This window comes from Colobus angolensis, unplaced genomic scaffold (genome assembly GCF_000951035.1).
Source record: "Colobus angolensis palliatus isolate OR3802 unplaced genomic scaffold, Cang.pa_1.0 Scaffold158, whole genome shotgun sequence".
NCBI lineage: Eukaryota > Metazoa > Chordata > Mammalia > Primates > Cercopithecidae > Colobus > Colobus angolensis.
The window spans coordinates 8,868,931-8,886,802 of record NW_012114688.1 but is presented as its reverse complement, the minus strand read 5'-3'; the positions used below and the strand labels follow the sequence as shown (position 1 = coordinate 8,886,802).

The following is a 17,872-nucleotide window of genomic DNA, read 5'->3' as shown; positions in this document are numbered from 1 at the left end:
GGGAGGCTGAGGCAGGAGAATGGCGTGAACCCAGGAGGTGGAGCTTGCAGTGAACCGAGATAGAGCCACTGCACTCCAGCCTGGGGGACAGAGCGAGACTCGGTCTCAAAAAAAAAAAAAAAAAAAAAGACACAACCCAAAGATCCATTCCATCAATGCTGCTGTTTATAAATGTGGGTACTTTATTTTCTATTACTTTAAGATACACCATGCAAACTTACATAGGCTGTTAGAACATAAAATTCTGGATAACAGAAAGTCCCAACTCTCTGATGACATCTTTAAAAGACAGTCTGCACTTTTAGTAGACAGTTTGAATCACTTTATTGATAAACAAAATGATTTATCGTTTTAATTAGTTAACAAACAGAACCTGTCAGCTAGAATCTAATAGTACTGAACATTTTACTGTTATCCAAGTATTAGTCCCAGTATTTTTTAAGCAGTCACTGCATCAGTAACCACTTTTATTAGCCAGTTGTACGGGGATTAAGTGGCATAGCCAATTTTTTGATAACAAATTTCTTCCTTTTTTTAATCCATAATTCCTCCATGCTCTGTTACTCCCTCAACAAACGTTTACATTACAGAAGTAGATGAATGCAATGTAAACAGTGAAGTTTACATTAGGGAGTTGGGATCCACTCACAAAGGTAAAAATACTGTGCTTCATATCTTTTAGATTTATTTAAAGTAACTTTTATTAATGAGCTAATCAATGCATAACTGCACCAGATTTTCTTTCTTCTTCTTCCTCCGCCCTCATTTTAATATCTATACTACTAAGAGTAAGCAACAAGCATGTCAAGCAGGGACAATGAAAAGAATAAAAAAACTCAAAAGGATTATTAGCTAGCTACTCCTGGGGGGCGTCACAGGCCTGCAGATGAGAAGCAGACGGGAAGTGACAGTCCAACAAACCTCCTGGCACGCAAAAGCACCCTCCCTCTGCATTGCCCAGGAGAACTCGGATGCCTTCTCTGGTACCTCTCAGCTCGGAAAACCTCCGCAATTTTCGCTGGGTGGCTTCTCGCAGCGATACTTCCGGAGGGTCCCTAGCAGCTGCCATAGCCACACCTTCCCTGAGACCGCGCCGCACAGCACGCATGCGCTCTGGGCTGCGCCGCGGTCCGGTTATTTCTGGCCCGCCCCCTCCGTGCGTCGTCACGTAACCACGCCCCGGAGCGCCTTAGCTGGCTCCCGGAAAACCATGATGTGGTGAACCTGGATCGCGTCTTGTTTCCCTAGCAACGGTCTCCGGAGCAGATGGCCACCCAGCGATTTGTCTGACTCTGTTGGGTCTGGGCCACTTGTCTCCAACTCATAAGGGCTTGCTGCCCAGTTGACCCGGTGAGTGGTTCAGGTTGGGTTACACAATTGTTAGAACCGACCCGCTAAGGATAAGGCTAAACTACAGTCTAGTTTCCCAACTTTCACATCAAAGGCGATTCCTCCTAACTGGTGATGTGTTTCAGCCTGGAGCAGTTCCCCAGGAGATCCTGATAGAAGATCTCCCCCATCTGTCATTTCCCCCCGCCACCCCAGGTCATCTGGAGCCATCTGCCCCCAACCCTGGGTCATGATAACGTACACAGTCTGAATATTTAAAATCTGTTCTTTTTGGGAACCTTAAGTTTGTGGTTCCTAGAGAGTGAGCCGCCTTTGGAAATTGTATAAAATTCAGTCCGCAACCAGGCTCCAAATATTTTTGATATTTTGGTTTATTTTCTGTCATTCTTTTGTATATGCAGATTAATCTAGAATGTTCAATAGCATTCTTAAAAATAAGTCAGTCTTTTTAGGTGTATTTTGGGTAGCTATGTAGAGGTGTTCCTGTTGTAGAACACCACGTTTATTAGTTTTACAGATCATCTTTACACAGAAGAAAACTGAATCAGAGAATAGTGACTTAGTCAAGCTATCACAATTAGAAATAAAAGATTTAAGAAATATATTTCAATCCCAAACCCAGAAATTGTACTATTTAATCATACCGTTTGATTTTTTGAGCAGATTTGTCTTATCAAGGTCTTCATTAGGTACATAGGCATTCAGGGCACCATAAATTTACTTAGTTTTTCTTCTCAGACTTGTTATACAATCGTGTTCTAATAGTAGAAGCATTTGGATAAAATGGCAGATTAGATTACTCTTTCATAGTTTTATCATTTAAAACTTTTCATTAATTAAAAAACGGTATCTTACTGAAGAACATTTAGCAAATACAGAGACTTGAGTGAGAGTAACCAAAAGAGAAGGTAGCGAGAGAAGGTCAGAGAGGGAACAAAGGGCCATAGAAAGAATTTTGGGTTTTACTCTTAAGGGAAACAAAGCCATTGCAGGGTTTTGAAGTGATGTGCCTTATGTTTAAAGAGATCACTCAGAGATACGAGAATAGATTATAATGGGGGATGAGGCAATGATAGAAGCAGGGAGACTTGCTTGGAGGCTACTCCAATGTTGCAGGTGAGAGTTGGTGAAGTCTTGACCAGGATGGTAGCAGTGGGGATGGTGAGAAGTTGGTCAGATTCTGGATGTATTTTTAAGACAAAAACAATAAAATGTGCTGATGGAATTAATGGGTGTGGACTGTAAGAGAAAAAGAGGAATCAAAATGACTGCCTTGGGATGGCCATCAATTAAGATGGGTAAGTTTCTGACTGAGGAAGATTGTTGGGGTAATAGAGTACAGAATTTGATTTTGGACATGTGGAATAAACAGACGTGTGTGCAGTGAATACGTAAGGGAAGTTTGTGTGTATATGTGTCTGTATGCATTATACATATGAGTCTAGAATTCAGGAAAGAGGTCTGGGCTAGAGATACAATTTTAAGAATTGTCAGCAAGAAGATAGAATTAATTTTAACTGTGGAACTAGGTGAGGTCCCAAGGGAATGAAGGTCAGCAGAGCCTATATGTCTGGGGTCTGTATATTCTAATAAGGTGAAATAAACAAGAAGTAACCAAATAAAAACATCCAGTGGTAACAGTTGTGAGGAGACAAACGGAGTGATGTGTTAGATTCTATCCTACAGAATATTAAATAGAGTATTTCTTGGATCTGGGATGGTGTCATACAGAATATTAAATAGAGTATTTCTTGGATCTGGGAAAGATAGCCATAGAAATGGGAAATTATATTTTCTCAATATGACTATATCATACAATCAAAATTTGCTGGAAATAAATATACCATATTATCAGCTATGGGTTCTGTTCTCTTTTCTTTCTTTTCTCAAATTTTCATTAATATTAATTTTTAAGTAAAAAAACTAAAAAACACTGTATATATGAGTAGGAGTAAATTTCCATGGCAGTTGATTGTTGGGGGCCAAAAAAACTAGAGATTTTATTTAAGTTCATATTCAATATAATGAAACAGTGCGATATGATTGTTTAACATCTTAAGCTACTAGAGTATTATTTTACTAGAGTATTTGCCACAGAGTTTTTCCATTTATCAGAATATTTTCTATTTATCAGAATATTATTTTACCAAAGTAAAATATATCAATCCAGCCAAGCTGTAAGCCCATTAATTCTGCACAAATCGAACACATAGGAAATAATCTATTTAGTTTTGGATTCCACATTTTTAAAAAGACATTGAACATACTAGACTATAATAAATTGAAAAATTATATTCTGTGGAGGCATTTGGGCTTTTTATTTCTTGGAGGAGAGTAGAGAGTATCTGAAGAGCTGCCATAAGGAAGAATGAGATAGATTTTTTTAAACAACTTTATAGAGGTACAGGTTTAGAACATTTTCATCCCCCCATTAAAATGCCTTCTAACCCATTTACAGTTAATGCCAGTTAGATTGTTTTTTTATTTCTACAGACATAACTATGACTGTTGTGTGGAAATTATAGAGAAGCATGTTTTAATTTTCCCCCCTTCTTTATAGGAGGAAGTTGAAGCCAAATGAATAGGGTCCTGAATTATGTACTGTGGAGCTCATAGTGCATACTGTGGTCAGGCCAACCTAGGACTGTACTTGTTTCCAGTCCTTGTTCTTCATGGCTCTGTTTAACCACTGTTTTCTCCTGCTACCCTTCCTGACATGCAACAAAAGCAAAACTTCTCTTTTTGCAGTTTGTTTTATTTGAATTTATTTACTCAGCTAGCCTGTTCTCAAGTTATTTCTTAAATATTTTTTTTCTCACCATGCCCTGTTGGAGGAACCCTCACACCCCTCAACTTTCCGTAGTGCAAGGAAACATTGTCCCACCCTTGAACTTTTATTATACTTCTTCCCTTAGTATTTTGTGGAATTTTTTTTTTTTTCCAAATGGAGTTCCCCAGTAGTGTAATCATAATCTACTTTGTCCAAATACCAGCATGAGGTTTCGGGGAGGGGAAAGGGACAGGGAGAGGGCAAGTACTTGAAGAATATAAATTAGTAGAGTCAAGAATTAAATTTTAATTAATGTAATACAATATTTATGACACTTAAGAGAAAGGTATTAATGGCTTAATTTTAGGAGATCCAAAATCTGTTCTTGAAAACTAACCAAGTAGTGTTTTGGGCTAGAAGAAATATTTGTTGTGCTAATTTCCTTATTAAGAGGTTGTGATTTTTGTGCAGATTATTTTCTGTGAATGTTTTTATTAATTTTGACTGTTTAATATCCATCTTCTGGCTCACCACCTTTTAGTTTTTTAGGTTTATGCTTTTGCAGTTTCCAAATTGGAATAAAAATACAAACTGAAAAATGATGTCTCACAAAAGCTTTTTTTCTGAACAGAAGTATATAACCTTCTAAAATTTAAAAAGCCAATACATTTAAATAAAAAAGTTATAATTACAAATGAATTCTGATTCCTTGTTCTGAATGACTTTTCATGTCATTTGAAAACATATAGAATATGCCATGAAAATATGTTTTGTGCTATCAAGATTATTTATATTAACTTAAACATGCACTGTATTCTATGTTCATTTTCCAGGACACATGTACTGGTCTGACTGTTCTACTAGACTCTCCCCTTCTTAATTTTTAAAATATATTTTTTCTGTGATATAAAATCATGGCAATTCTTTTATATTTTTAGGGACAGGTTTTTTATTTTTAGAGACAACCTTTCACCCAGGCTGGAGTGCAGTGGCAGATCATAGCTCACTCCTGGACTCATGCATTCTCTTGCCTTGCCCTCTCAAAGTTCTGGGATTATACAGGCATGAGTCACTGCACTGGCCTATGGCAAATCTTTATTAAAATAGTCATTACTTAACAAATCTGTTATCAAAATAAAGAGTATTTAAAAAATATAATTTCTATTTTATTAATAGAGATGAGCTTAATGTGTTGCAGATATTCTAAACTAAAAATAAAGTTTGTAATCACAATATGTATAAAATATTACCTATTGGAATCCTTACAATTAGATTTTCTAAAAACTGAAACTTTTTATTCTTTTTTTATGATTTGATTTTATATGCAGATATCTTAACAGCTGTTGTGATAATTCTGGAGTCCAGTATTCAGATTTCCATTTAATATTATAGTTCATGCTTATAAAATAAATTACTTTCATGTAGACCATCAAATCTAATATTTTAATATATTACTTAAAATAATGATGATCTGTCTTCCTAGTACCTAAAAGGTTCAGCGCATAAATTTTAAGTCTAAAGGTACACTCAGCAAAGGCTTTGAAAATTTTCTTTTCAATATTTATTATGTATCACATTTGGAAAAGAAATAAATACACAAAATAAATATTTTTTACTTCTTAATATTTAAATATATTCATGAGTTATAACCTTGTATAGTTACACTTAATGTATTTGTCATCAAAGTTGTGAGTAAAGATGAGGTATAACTGATGGGCATTTTATTTTATAGAAATGGTTTATATAGTGTGATTAAAATGTATGATAATTTTAAAATTAGTACTTTAGTTGATACAAACTAAGGAAAGGTTTACTGATAATGGTACTGATTTATTTTTAACTGCAGAATTTCTTTGAAACTGTAGTTGGAGCCTTGATACTTTCTGTAATGTGTTGCTATACTTAATTTGCCTTTGAACATTATATTATTATTTGAACTTGATAATTTACAGATGTGTATATACATTTCACAAAATAGTTATAAAATTATCAAAGTCTAAAATGAACAAAAGTGACTAGATTCCTCCTCTATGTGCATATTTTAAATTTGCAACAAGTGGTAAGGGGCTTTTAACTTGGTAGAGGAGGATATATCAATTGCAGTGGTTTTTAGCTTCCCTTGGTAGACAGTAGAATCATATGGGCCCATAGCTGCAATGATATGATTCAGGGGATATGCTTTGGGGGCCTGCTCATTTGAGTTATTCCAGTTTTCAATGTACAATATAAATAAATAATGAGAAACAAAACTGAAATGCTCCATGTGGTAGTTAAAATATGAAAAATCTCCAAAATGATTGGAAAGTTTGACAGAATATGTAGCTGAATAATATGAATAACTGACACATACATTATATTCTGACTATAGAATACTAATTTTCTAATAAAAAATTTATTTCTGTAATTAATCATGTTAATCTTTCCTTTTAATAGCAATAACCAGGTATTAGTATGTTCTATTTTGTAATTTGTAAAATATTAAGTTTGTTTATATACTGGCAAGTACATATTGTTGGCAGAGGTGAATATTAATAGAGAAAAAGAATATAAATTAGTATAGTGTATGGGGAAGACTGCTTATAAGATTAAATTAGTGTTCATATCACATCAGCTAAAAAGAAACTAGTTGAGAAGAGTTTAAAATATTGAATACATATAAAACAAAAATCAGTTAAGAGGAACTGAAAAATATGTTTTCAGACACCTCGGATAAGATTTGGTATTGGAGAGGAAAACAAGAATTGGGAGAGAGGACGACAGGTAAGAATTGAAAAAAGAAAACTACCTGTTGGGTACTATGCTTACTTCTTGGGTGACAAATTCATTCGTACTCCAAACTGCAGCATTATGCAATATACTTTTGTAACAAACCTGCACATGTACTCCCTGATTCTAAAATAAAAGTTGGGAAAAAATTAACTCTGAATGTCCTAACAAATAAAGAAAGGATATATTTTGGAGTAAGATTTATTATTGCATGGTAAAAGTAACCACAGAGAGTATATGGAAAGACCTCCCCACTCTTCACTAAGGATCTGAACTATAGGTTGATGGTCAGATGCTTTATATTATAGAAGAACCTACATATAATCTGAGTAAAGTATTTATTTTTTAGAGAGACTGTAGATCTTTATGGAGTCTTCCGAAAAGAGATAATGGTAAAATATGGCCCCCTCAAAAATATTGGCAATTATAATTAAGAATTAAAATTTTCTTGAAAACTAACTTAATATGTTTATTACTTTTCTCCTATTTACTTTGGATTAAATTTACTCTTCTTTTTCAAGTTCTAGAAATGGCATCTTAGATGATTCATTTTAGATCTTTGCTCTTTTCTAGTATATGTATTCAGTGCTATGAATTTCCTTTTAAGCACTGCTTTTACTATATCCTACAAATTTTGCTAAATTTTATTTTATTTTTATTAGTTCAAAATATCTTTAAATTTTTATTGACCTATGTGTTACTTAGAAGTGTGTTGTTTATAAATCTCCTAAGTATTTTGGAATTTTCCAGCTATTTTCCTGTTATTGATACCTAGTTTAATTCTATTGTAGTTTGAGAGAAGATGTTGCCTGGCTTCTGTTCTTTTGAATTTGATAAGACATATTTTATGGTCCAGAATGTGGTCTGCCTTGATGAATGAATCCTCCATGTGAGCTTGAAAGGAATGTATATTCTACTGTTGTTGGAAGAATTAAAATAAAACTAGTTACTATTATTATTTTGGACAAATTATTCAACTAAGAATAAGAAAAATAAGAGAATTTTATTTTATCCTTACTTGTTCCTTCCCCAGCACTTTCTTACCATAGATATGAGTATCTGACCTATATCATTTTTCTTCTCTCAGACTGTCTTTTAACATTTCTTACAAGGCAGGTCTACCAACAACAAATTACTTCAATATTTGTCTAACAGAATTTATTTCTTTTTCACTTCTAAAGAATAATTTTGCACAATACAGTGTCCCTTGATATACTTTTTGAAGCATGTATTTTATCTTGAATTGTTAATGGAACTAGGCATTCAATTAATTTTGTAGAACTTACTGTATTAGTCTGTTTTCATGCTGCTGATAAAGACACATCCAACACTGGGTAATTTATGAAGAAAAAGAGGTTTAGTGGACTCACAGTTCCATGTGGCTGGGGAGGCCTCAGAATCATGGCAGGAGGTGGAAGGCACATCTTACATGGCGGCAGACAAGAGAGAATGAGAACCAAGTGAAAGGGTTTTTCTCTCGATACTTTAAATATTTCACTCCACTGTCTTCTGCCTGCATGGTTTCTGATAAGTCAAATGTAGTTATTATCTGTGATCCTTTATAAGTAAGATTTTTAAGAAATTATTTGGCTTTTTCCAAGATTTTTTTTAACTTTTGATTTTTTGAAGTTTGTGTATTAAATGCCTAGGTGTGATTTTTTTTTTCTTATATTTATCCTACATGATGTTCTCTGAGTTTCTTGAATCTGTGGCTTAGTGTCCGATGTTGCAATAAATTCTCATTCATTATTGTTTTAAATACTGCTTTTATTTCTTTCTATTTTTCCTTTTTTGGCATTTTTATTACATATATGTTACACCTTTAGAAGTCCCACACTTCTATAATATTATTCATTTTTTTCAGTCTTTTTTTTCTCTTTGGTTTTTAGTTTTGAATGTTTTTGTTGGCATATCCTCAAAGTCAGAGATTCTTTTATCAGTCACGTCCAGTCTACTAATGAGCCCTTCAAAGGTATTCTTCATTTCTGTTACAATGTTTTTGGTCTCTACCATTTCTTTTTTATTGTTTCTTAGAATATCTATCTCTCTATCTACATTATCCATCTGTTCTTGTATGTTGCCTACTTTTTCTATTAGAGCCATTAGCTTATTAATCCTAGCTGTTTTCAATTCCTAGTCTGATATTTCCAACATCCCTGACATCTGTGTGTCTGTTCCTGATGAGTTTCTGTACTGCCTGTCTGTTGCTACAGTTTTGGGATCAGCAGTTTACCCTATGATCTTACTACTTTTGCGTAGCTAAGAAGAGTTGTTGATTTTCAGTTTGTTCAGCTTTTTAATGTGTTATTAGGATGGAGTGACTACTTCCAAGCTCCTTACATGCCATACTGGAAACTGCAGGTCCTTTGATACACTTTTTGAAGCAAATATTTTATCTTGAATTGTTAATGAAACTAAACAATTAATTAATTTTGTAGTGCTTACCATATTAGTCTGTTTTCATGCTGCTGATAAAGACACACTCAACACCAGGTTATTTATAAAGAAAAAGAGGTTTAGTGTACTCACAGTTCCTTGTGGCTAGGGAAGCCTCAGAATCATGGTAGAAGGTGGAAGGCACATCTTACATGGCAGCAGACAAGAAAGAATGAGAACCAAGCAAAAGGGGTTTCCCCTTATAAAACCATCAGCTCTTATGAGACTTATTCACTACCACAAGAACAGTATGGAGAAAACTGCCACCATCATTCAATTATCTCCCACTGGGTCTCTCCCACAGCAAGTGGAAATTCTGGGAGCTACAATTAAGTTGAGATTTGGGTGGGGAAATAGCCAAACTATATCATTAAGTGCCAAACACTTTTATAAACCCTTTATGTTGACTCATTTAGTCCTCATAACAATTCTATGGGCTGTTATTATTATCTTCTTTTTACAGAGGAGGAAACTGAGGTACAGGATGCATAACTTCCTTGAGATCACCAACCTCAGAACAACTTATATTTCATTTCCTTTTTCTGTACTTAGTTTGTAGGGTGCTTGAAAAATAAAATGAACTTGTTGTAACCAGTAGAATGTGGCTGAGGGGATGCTTCAGTTGAACCTAAGCCTTAGGAAGTCTGACAGGTTCTGCTTTTATGCTTTGAGAGCCCTTAAGCGTGTAGAAAGTCTGGCTACCCTATTTCAGACACACATGGATAGATGACATAGAGAGGACAGTTCAAATAGAGAGGTCCTGAGACAGTATGGAAAGAAAGGCTGGTTCATCTCAGTATCCCAGCTGAACCTAACCTTCCAGCAGTTCACTGGAGGAGTGAACTGACTCATGCTTCAGCCACTGTCAGTTGGAGAATTGCTTACTTCAACTTAGTGAACACACAAAATCTTCAGAATAACAAAATGGTGGTTATTTTAAGCCAACAAATTTTGGAGTGATTTGTTACACTACATAAATAGCTGAAAAATAAACCTTTTTTTGTTGTTGTTTTACAAGATATTGAGTATTGGCTGTGGAGAATTAAAAATAAAGGAATGTCCAATAGATTTCTACTGAAATGGGAGAGACTTTGTCATTTGTACTTATAAATCTTTTAAAGGTTCCTTCCCCATAGTTTGCTATTTCTCTGAGTAAAGGAAAAGATAGACATGTCTATGAAACAGACATTTATTGAAATCTGACTCAGTTCTATGTCAGGTCCTATGCAAAAATTTGAAAAAACTACCTAACTGTAAAACAAGTTTTCTGTTCACAGATTACATATAATTTAGTGGAAAACAGGGCCATTAAATAATAACACATATAAATATATAATCACTAAATTGGGGATATGGGGATGTGGGGATGGAATCAGAGTCTAAAATAATGACTAGGCAATAATTTGCCAAAGAAAGTTATACTGAGAGAGAAGTGTGACATCCTAAGATAGCAGGCTAGCATATTTTATTAACTAAGAAGCAAGGGTTCTTAATAGTTTGGATTTTTAAAAATTTTTGCTTAAAGTGCAGGGATAGATGTACAGGTTTGTTACATAGGTAAACTTGTTTCAGTGTAGTGTGTTGTACAAGTGATTTAGTCACCTAGGTGTTAAGCCTAGTACTCATTAGTTATCTTTCTTAATCCTCTCCCTCCTCCCACTCTTCACCCTCCAGTAGGCCCCAGTGTGTTGTTCCCCTTTATGTGTCCATATGTTTTCATCATTTAGCTTCCACATATAAGGGAGAAAATGCAGTATTTGGTTTTTCTATCCCTGCATTCTTTTTGCTAAGGATAATGTCCTCCAGCTTTCTCCGTGTTCCTGTAAAGGACATGATCTCATTCTTTTTTATGGCTGTATAATATTCCATGGTGTAAATGTACCACATTTTCTGTATCCAATCTACCATATATGGGCATTTCGGTTGATTCCATGTCTTTGCTATTGTGAATAGTGGTACAGTGAACATATGTATGCATGTATCTTTATAATAGAGCAATTATTATTGCTTTAGGTATGTACCTAGTAATTGGATTGCTGGGTCAAATGTTATTTCTGTTTTTAGGTCTTTGGGAAATTGCCACACTGTCTTCCACAATGGTTGAACTAATGTACACTCCCACCAACAATATATAAGCATTCCTTTTTCCCCACAACCTCACCAGCATCTGTTATTTTTTGACTATTTTTTGTTGTTTTTTAATTTTTATTTCAGTAGTTGTTGGGGTACAGGTGGTATTTTGTTACATGGATAGGTTCTTTAGTGGTGATTTCTGAGATTTGAGGGTACCTGTCACCCAAGCAGTGTACACTGTATCCAGTATGTAGTCTTCTATCCCTCACGACCCTCCCAACCTTCACCCTTGAGTCCTCAAAGTACATTATATCATTCTTAGGCCTTTGCATCCTCACAGCTTAGCTCACACTTGTATGTGAGAACTTACGATATTTGATTTTCCCATTCCTGAGTTACTTCACTTTGAATAATAGCCTTCTAGGCTCCATCCAAGTTGCTGCAGAAGACATTGTTTTGTTCTTTTTTGTGGCTGAGTAGTATTCCATGGGGTGTGTGTGTGTGTGTGTGTGTGTGTGTGTATCACATTTTCTTTATCCATTAATTGGTTGATAGACACTTAGGTTTGTTCCATATCTTTGCAATTGTGAGTTGTGCTGCTATAAACATGTGTGCATATGTCTTTTTTAATATAATGAATTTTCCTTTGGATAGATACCCAGTAGTGGGATTGCTGGATCAAATGGTACTTCCACCTTTAGTTCCCTAAGGAATTTCCATACTATTTTCCATAGTGGTTATACTTGTTTACATTCCTACTAGCGGTATTCCCTTTTCACCACATGCACGACAGCATCTATTGTTTTTTGACTTTTTAATTATGGCCATTCTTGCAGGAGTAAGGTTTTAATTTACATTTTCCTGATGATTAGTGATTTTTTTTGTTTTTTTGCTTATAATAGTCAATGATTAAAGCTAAAAAGTAAGCAGTTGAACAAAATGGGGGAAAAGACATTACATTAAATAATATCAAAAAGATCTCAAATTTGAATTTAATATGTCCTTAATTAACTAGTACTTAATTCTTACAATTTTTTTTTCTAATCTTTTTGATTGAAACTGAAAAGTAGACTGTTGTACAGAATGGAAAAAAAGGCATTGAATTAAGTAATATCGTGAGCATTATCCCAAATTTGGTTTGTGTGAACCAATATTTCATTTCTTCCTCAAACTCTATGTCTTATTGACAGAAAGTTATCAAATGAGGCAAGAGTGCCAATCAAACCAGTTCCCTTATTATATATTACTTATGTAGAAAAATGTTTGGACATATTTAAGAATTTTGGTGGGAAAGAACAATGTTATTTTATCATGTTCATTACAACAGCATATGTTAATGCCACAAAGCTACTAGCAAGGTTATTCATCTAATAGCTAACATTTGAATGTCTCACATAAGTGTAGAACCTCTCATTTTGGAAAATTATCCAGTGTATCTGAGATCAGTAAGGAAAATAAAAAAAACTCTACTTTGGAATAATACCATTAGTAGTTCATTGGCATGTTCAAATGACATATAGACAGCATTCATGCAGAAGGTTTAAAATAAAAAATTATTCCTGGTGGATGAATCTATAGACATTACTAACTATATTTGATTAATAGCACTGTTGAGAATCCCTGAAAATAAATGCCAGGAAGAAGATAATATCTTCATAAAGAAATAGACTGTTAGAGATGGAATAATCAATGTGAGAAATAAATTCTTTGAAGTAAAAATACTTATATTTATTTATATAGCTATATATTAAATAAAATTATATATAATTTTGTATACATATATATATAACTTGTGTACTAATGTCATGATTAACAGTATAAAATCACCTGTAGCTTTATGTGAAGAAATGAGATCTCTGAAGTTCCATGTGGATGGGTGTTGGTTTTTCAAGGACTTTTTATGCATTTGTGAGCTACAAAAGAAATGAAAATTAAGAAAGTGAAAAGGCAAGCCACAGAATGGGAAAAAAAGTCTTTGGAAAACACATATCTGACAAAGGATTAGTATCTGAAATAATACAAATAACTCAAACTCAACAATAAGACAATACTACAATCAAAGTATAATGGACAAAAGATCTGAACAGATACCTCACCAAGGAAGATATACATATGGCTAATAAGCATATGAAAGATGCTCAACATCATGTATCATTAGGGAATTGCAAATTAAAACGACCAAAATCAAAACATTGACAACATTATATACTGGTGAGGTTGTGGAGCAATAGAATCTCTCATTCATTGCTGGTGGGAGTCCAAATGGTACAACCACATTGGAAGACAGTAGCAGTTTTTTACAAAATGAAATACATTATTATATGATTCACTAAACGAACTCCTTGGTATTTATCCAAGTAAGTTGAAAACATATCCAGACAAAAACCTGCACATACATTTTTATAGCACTTTTATTCATAATTATGTAAAGTTGGAAGCAGCCAAGACATCTTAATAGGTGAATGGATAAATAAACCAAACCATGGTGCATCCATGTGATGGAATGTTATTGAGTACTTTAAAAAATGAGTTATTTTTCTAAAGACTTGCAGGAAGCTTAAATTTAAGCTTTCTTTAAATGAGGAAAGACTTAAGTCTTTTCTATTTTGGAAGTCCAAGTGATGCGATGTGGATATTATCCTGCATCCCAGCACCAATAGAGCTTGATGAGTTTAATTTGTAAAGGTTTATTTATATCTGTCTATTCCATATCTGACTCTATATTTGGAAGACTGGTTTACTTGTAGTTGAGGCTAAGCTTTCTTAAGGTGTTCGTCGATCACCTGTTGACATTATTCCTAGGCTCTTAGCCCAGAAATTCTGATACAGTAGATATCAGATGGGGCCCATGAATCTGCCTTCTAGTTAATTCATTGATACTTAGAGTTTGAGGATTCTAGTTTTAGGCCTTGGTTATGATATATAAAGTAACCAGTGTCTTGAGAGAGTACAAGAGTGTATCTGGATTTTCACATTTATTCTCATTTGAATTACACTGATTTAGTTTATCTAAACATGGTAGAAATCGATTCTTCCATTGGGGAACATTGTTGATCTTAAAACACACTTCCAGATAGACGACTTGAGCTCATACATTCTCTTCTCAGCTATCTCTGACTACCTTTTATGAAAGCTGAAATTACTCTTAATAAGTGAAAATTCACATATATGAGAAATACTGTATAAAATAATATTAAAAAGCATTGATCTAAACATTTTAGATAAATTTAAGTAGTCAAAATTTAAAGCAATTAGAATTCTGGAGCCTAATTGCCTAATTGAGTTGAATGTAAATATTGTGACAACGAATTTTCTCTTTAAGATACAAATATTATTGATAACATTTGAAGGCCTGTGTAGCACCTTACTTTTATCTGGCTACATTGTTCAGCCTCTTTCATAACGATTATCACTTTCCTGACTTGTTTATTATTCAGTGTACTTCTTTAACAGTATATTTTAACAACAGTTATTATACGAGTTATACAAGGTATGGTTTGATTTGTTTGTTGTTAGTTGTCTTGTCTAGAAGGGATGATTTTATCTCAGTTTCTTCACTGAATTCTGTAAATATTCTATGAAAAAGGAAGTTTGTTTTCCTCTTGCTAATTAGTTCGTTCATTGGTGAGTGCAGTGATAACATTCAGATTAGCTGTTATTGAAATGTTAGACATTTAAGTTATTTTGGGATAGAAAGTTCTATAAGAATTAGTTTTTAAAAATTTTAAGTTTAATAACACTGTTTACTTGCACCATCTCTTGGCAAAATTTTGTTTGTTTTCAGGTAAATTTTTGAAAGTGGAAAAAAAAAAATCAAAGCAATTTCTTATCTTTCCTAGATGTTTCATGGAACAATCACAGAAGAGCTAACCAGTCATGAAGAATGGAGTCACTATAATGAAAACATAAGAGAAGATCAAAAAGATTTTGTTTTTGTGAAGTTCAATGGCCTTCATTTAAAGTCTATGGAAAATTTGCAGTCTTGCATCTCTCTTAGAGTATGCGTCATCTCAAACAATTTTATTACAGATATTCATCCACTTCAGAGTTGTATAAAATTAATCAAACTTGATCTCCATGGAAATCAGGTAAGCAATAGGCATTTCCGATATTTGCATATTTAATGAAATTTCAGTTTTATTTAATACGTACTTATGTTACCTATCCACAGTATTTCTTAAAGATGGTCTTTTATCTAAAATATAAACAAAAATTTAACAATAAATTAAAAGAATGTAAGATGTATATAAATACAGACATTTTGATGTAAATGAAAATACATAAATAGTGTGTAATTTGGTATGTTTCACTTCTTAAATCTACAGCCTGGATTAAGAATGCCTCATGCTTCCTTAATTTTCCTTAGGTAAGGAAAGTATTTTAGAAAAGTTTAAAGAGTCAACCTATTACAAAGGAATTTTCATTGAACAAAAAAGTATCATTATGCATTTTACTATACTACTAATAATAAATTATCTCAGATGCCCAGTGTATTATGGTTTTCAACTAGCCATCATCGTATAATTATAAATACTCTATTTGCTTATTAATTAGAAAATTGCTATTTGGGGATTATTGAATTTTAGATGTGTAATGTTGTACCATTTTCTGTGCTTTTTGAAAAAAGTAATTTTGTAATTTAAAGTATTTTTAATAATATTTCAGATAAAGAGTCTACCAGATACCAAATTTTGGAGTGGATTGAAGAATCTAAAACTCCTCTATCTTCATGACAATGGGTTTGCAAAGTTAAAGAATATATGTGTATTATCTGCCTGTCCAAACCTCATTGCCCTTACTATGTTTGATTGCCCAGTAAGCCTTAAAAAAGGATATAGACATGTTCTTGTTAACAGTATATGGCCTCTCAAAGCACTGGATCATCATGTGATTTCTGATGAAGAAATAATTCAGAACTGGCATCTTCCTGAAAGATTCAAAGCATGTAACCATCGACTTTTCTTTAATTTCTGCCCAGCTTTGAGAAAGGTAATTGGCTTCTTTAGGGTTTCATTTTAATTAAATGTATAAAAGGAAAATTTTAGCTTCTGAGTTCTATATCTAAATTATATGAACTCTTTAATATTTTTGCATCATGTATATAAAATAATATAAACCAGTGAATATATTTGTAATGTCTATCTGAAACATTATAAAAGTTTGTATGCCTACTACATAAAAAGCCTGAAATGATCAAATTGTAGAGAAACAGATTTTTGTTTTTTAAATTGAAAGTAAATCTCTAATTTATTCAGGATTTGGTATATGAAAGACTCCATTGGGAAATACTTAATGTTTTTTGAGAGCCTTAAAGGACAACTTAGATTACTATTAGAGGAAGATAAAATATTTAATTCTTACACAATTAATTTGGTTATTTAACAAGATCAAACTATCATTATCTGTTGGTTTATAAAATGTTAGAAGAAGTGATTGTGAAAAGTTGATGCCTAGTTAATGGTTACAGACTACTTAAGTGGATTTACAAAAACATAAGGAGACATTCTTTGTAAAACATGAATGAATATTAGAACAAATCATTTAAGAGTTCAAAAGAGGGGGTTAAATTGGTATAAGATATAGGAACAATGTAAGTTGCAGGAGGTGTTTATAATATATTCTAAAGATATGTGAAGTCATCTATATGTGTGTAGAAAATTTGAGGAAGAGGCCAGGCGCAGTGGCTCAAGCCTGTAATCCCAGCACTTTGGGAGGCCGAAACGGGCGGATCACGAGGTCAGGAGATCGAGATCATCCTGGCTAACACGGTGAAACCCCGTCTCTACTAAAAATACAAAAACTAGCTGGGCGAGGTGGCGGGCCCCTGTAGTCCCAGCTACTCCGGAGGCTGAGGCAGGAGAATGGCGTGAACCCGGGAGGCGGAGGTTGCCATGAGCCGTGATGGTGCCACTGCACTCCAGCCTGGGTGACAGAGCGAGACTCTGTCTAAAAAAAAAAAAAAAAAATTTGAGGAAGAATAGAACATCATTTTGAACAGTGAGTATATCTAAAAGAGTATATAAACATTGAACAGTGATTATGCATGGAAAAGCTGAAAATTACAAAGTTGGAAGAATTTTATTACTGCATATAAATTTTTTTAATTAGGGTATATTAGTGATTTTGTAATAGTTTTAAAAATTTAGGATTTTGGTAATAATTTTGTAGTAATATTTAAAAATATAAAAAACACGGTAGTATTTAAGTCTGATATCTTAACCTGGGCCTTAAATAAAGAATTTCACTTTGGTACTTCACTTGTGTAGTATGGCATAATCAAAGGTGGCAACATGCATGAGCCTTTTAAGGATAATCAAAGTGACTGAGATTCATTTAAGGATGTAATGGAAAGTTGGGCAGTGGGCATTGAGAAAGAACTTGAACGACCTACTAAAGAGCTTAGACTTGATGAATATAATGACGATTAATTGAAATTAGAGTCGGAAAATTAGAGTAGGTCCCTCATAGTAAGTGCTC

General features: G+C 33.6%; 2 protein-coding genes across 3 annotated transcripts in view; one reads left to right on the top strand and one right to left on the bottom strand.

Moving 5' to 3' along the window:
- The window catches only part of FPGT (fucose-1-phosphate guanylyltransferase), a 9,012-nt gene extending 7,883 nt beyond the window's left edge, over window positions 1-1,129 (bottom strand). The window contains exon 1 of one of the 2 annotated variants that reach the window (XM_011936919.1): window positions 988-1,129. In XM_011936919.1, the coding sequence (XP_011792309.1) occupies window positions 988-1,108 (121 nt within the window). In that variant the 5' untranslated portion in view covers window positions 1,109-1,129. The remainder of the gene's footprint in view (window positions 1-987) is intronic. The other variant, XM_011936920.1, reaches the window with a different exon arrangement.
- Window positions 1,130-1,165: 36 nt separating this feature from the next.
- The window catches only part of LRRIQ3 (leucine-rich repeats and IQ motif containing 3), a 173,111-nt gene continuing 156,404 nt past the window's right edge, over window positions 1,166-17,872 (top strand). The window contains exons 1-3 of the mRNA XM_011936917.1: window positions 1,166-1,350; window positions 15,235-15,483; window positions 16,061-16,384. Coding sequence (XP_011792307.1) covers window positions 15,235-15,483; window positions 16,061-16,384 — 573 coding nt within the window. The 5' untranslated portion in view covers window positions 1,166-1,350. The remainder of the gene's footprint in view (window positions 1,351-15,234; window positions 15,484-16,060; window positions 16,385-17,872) is intronic.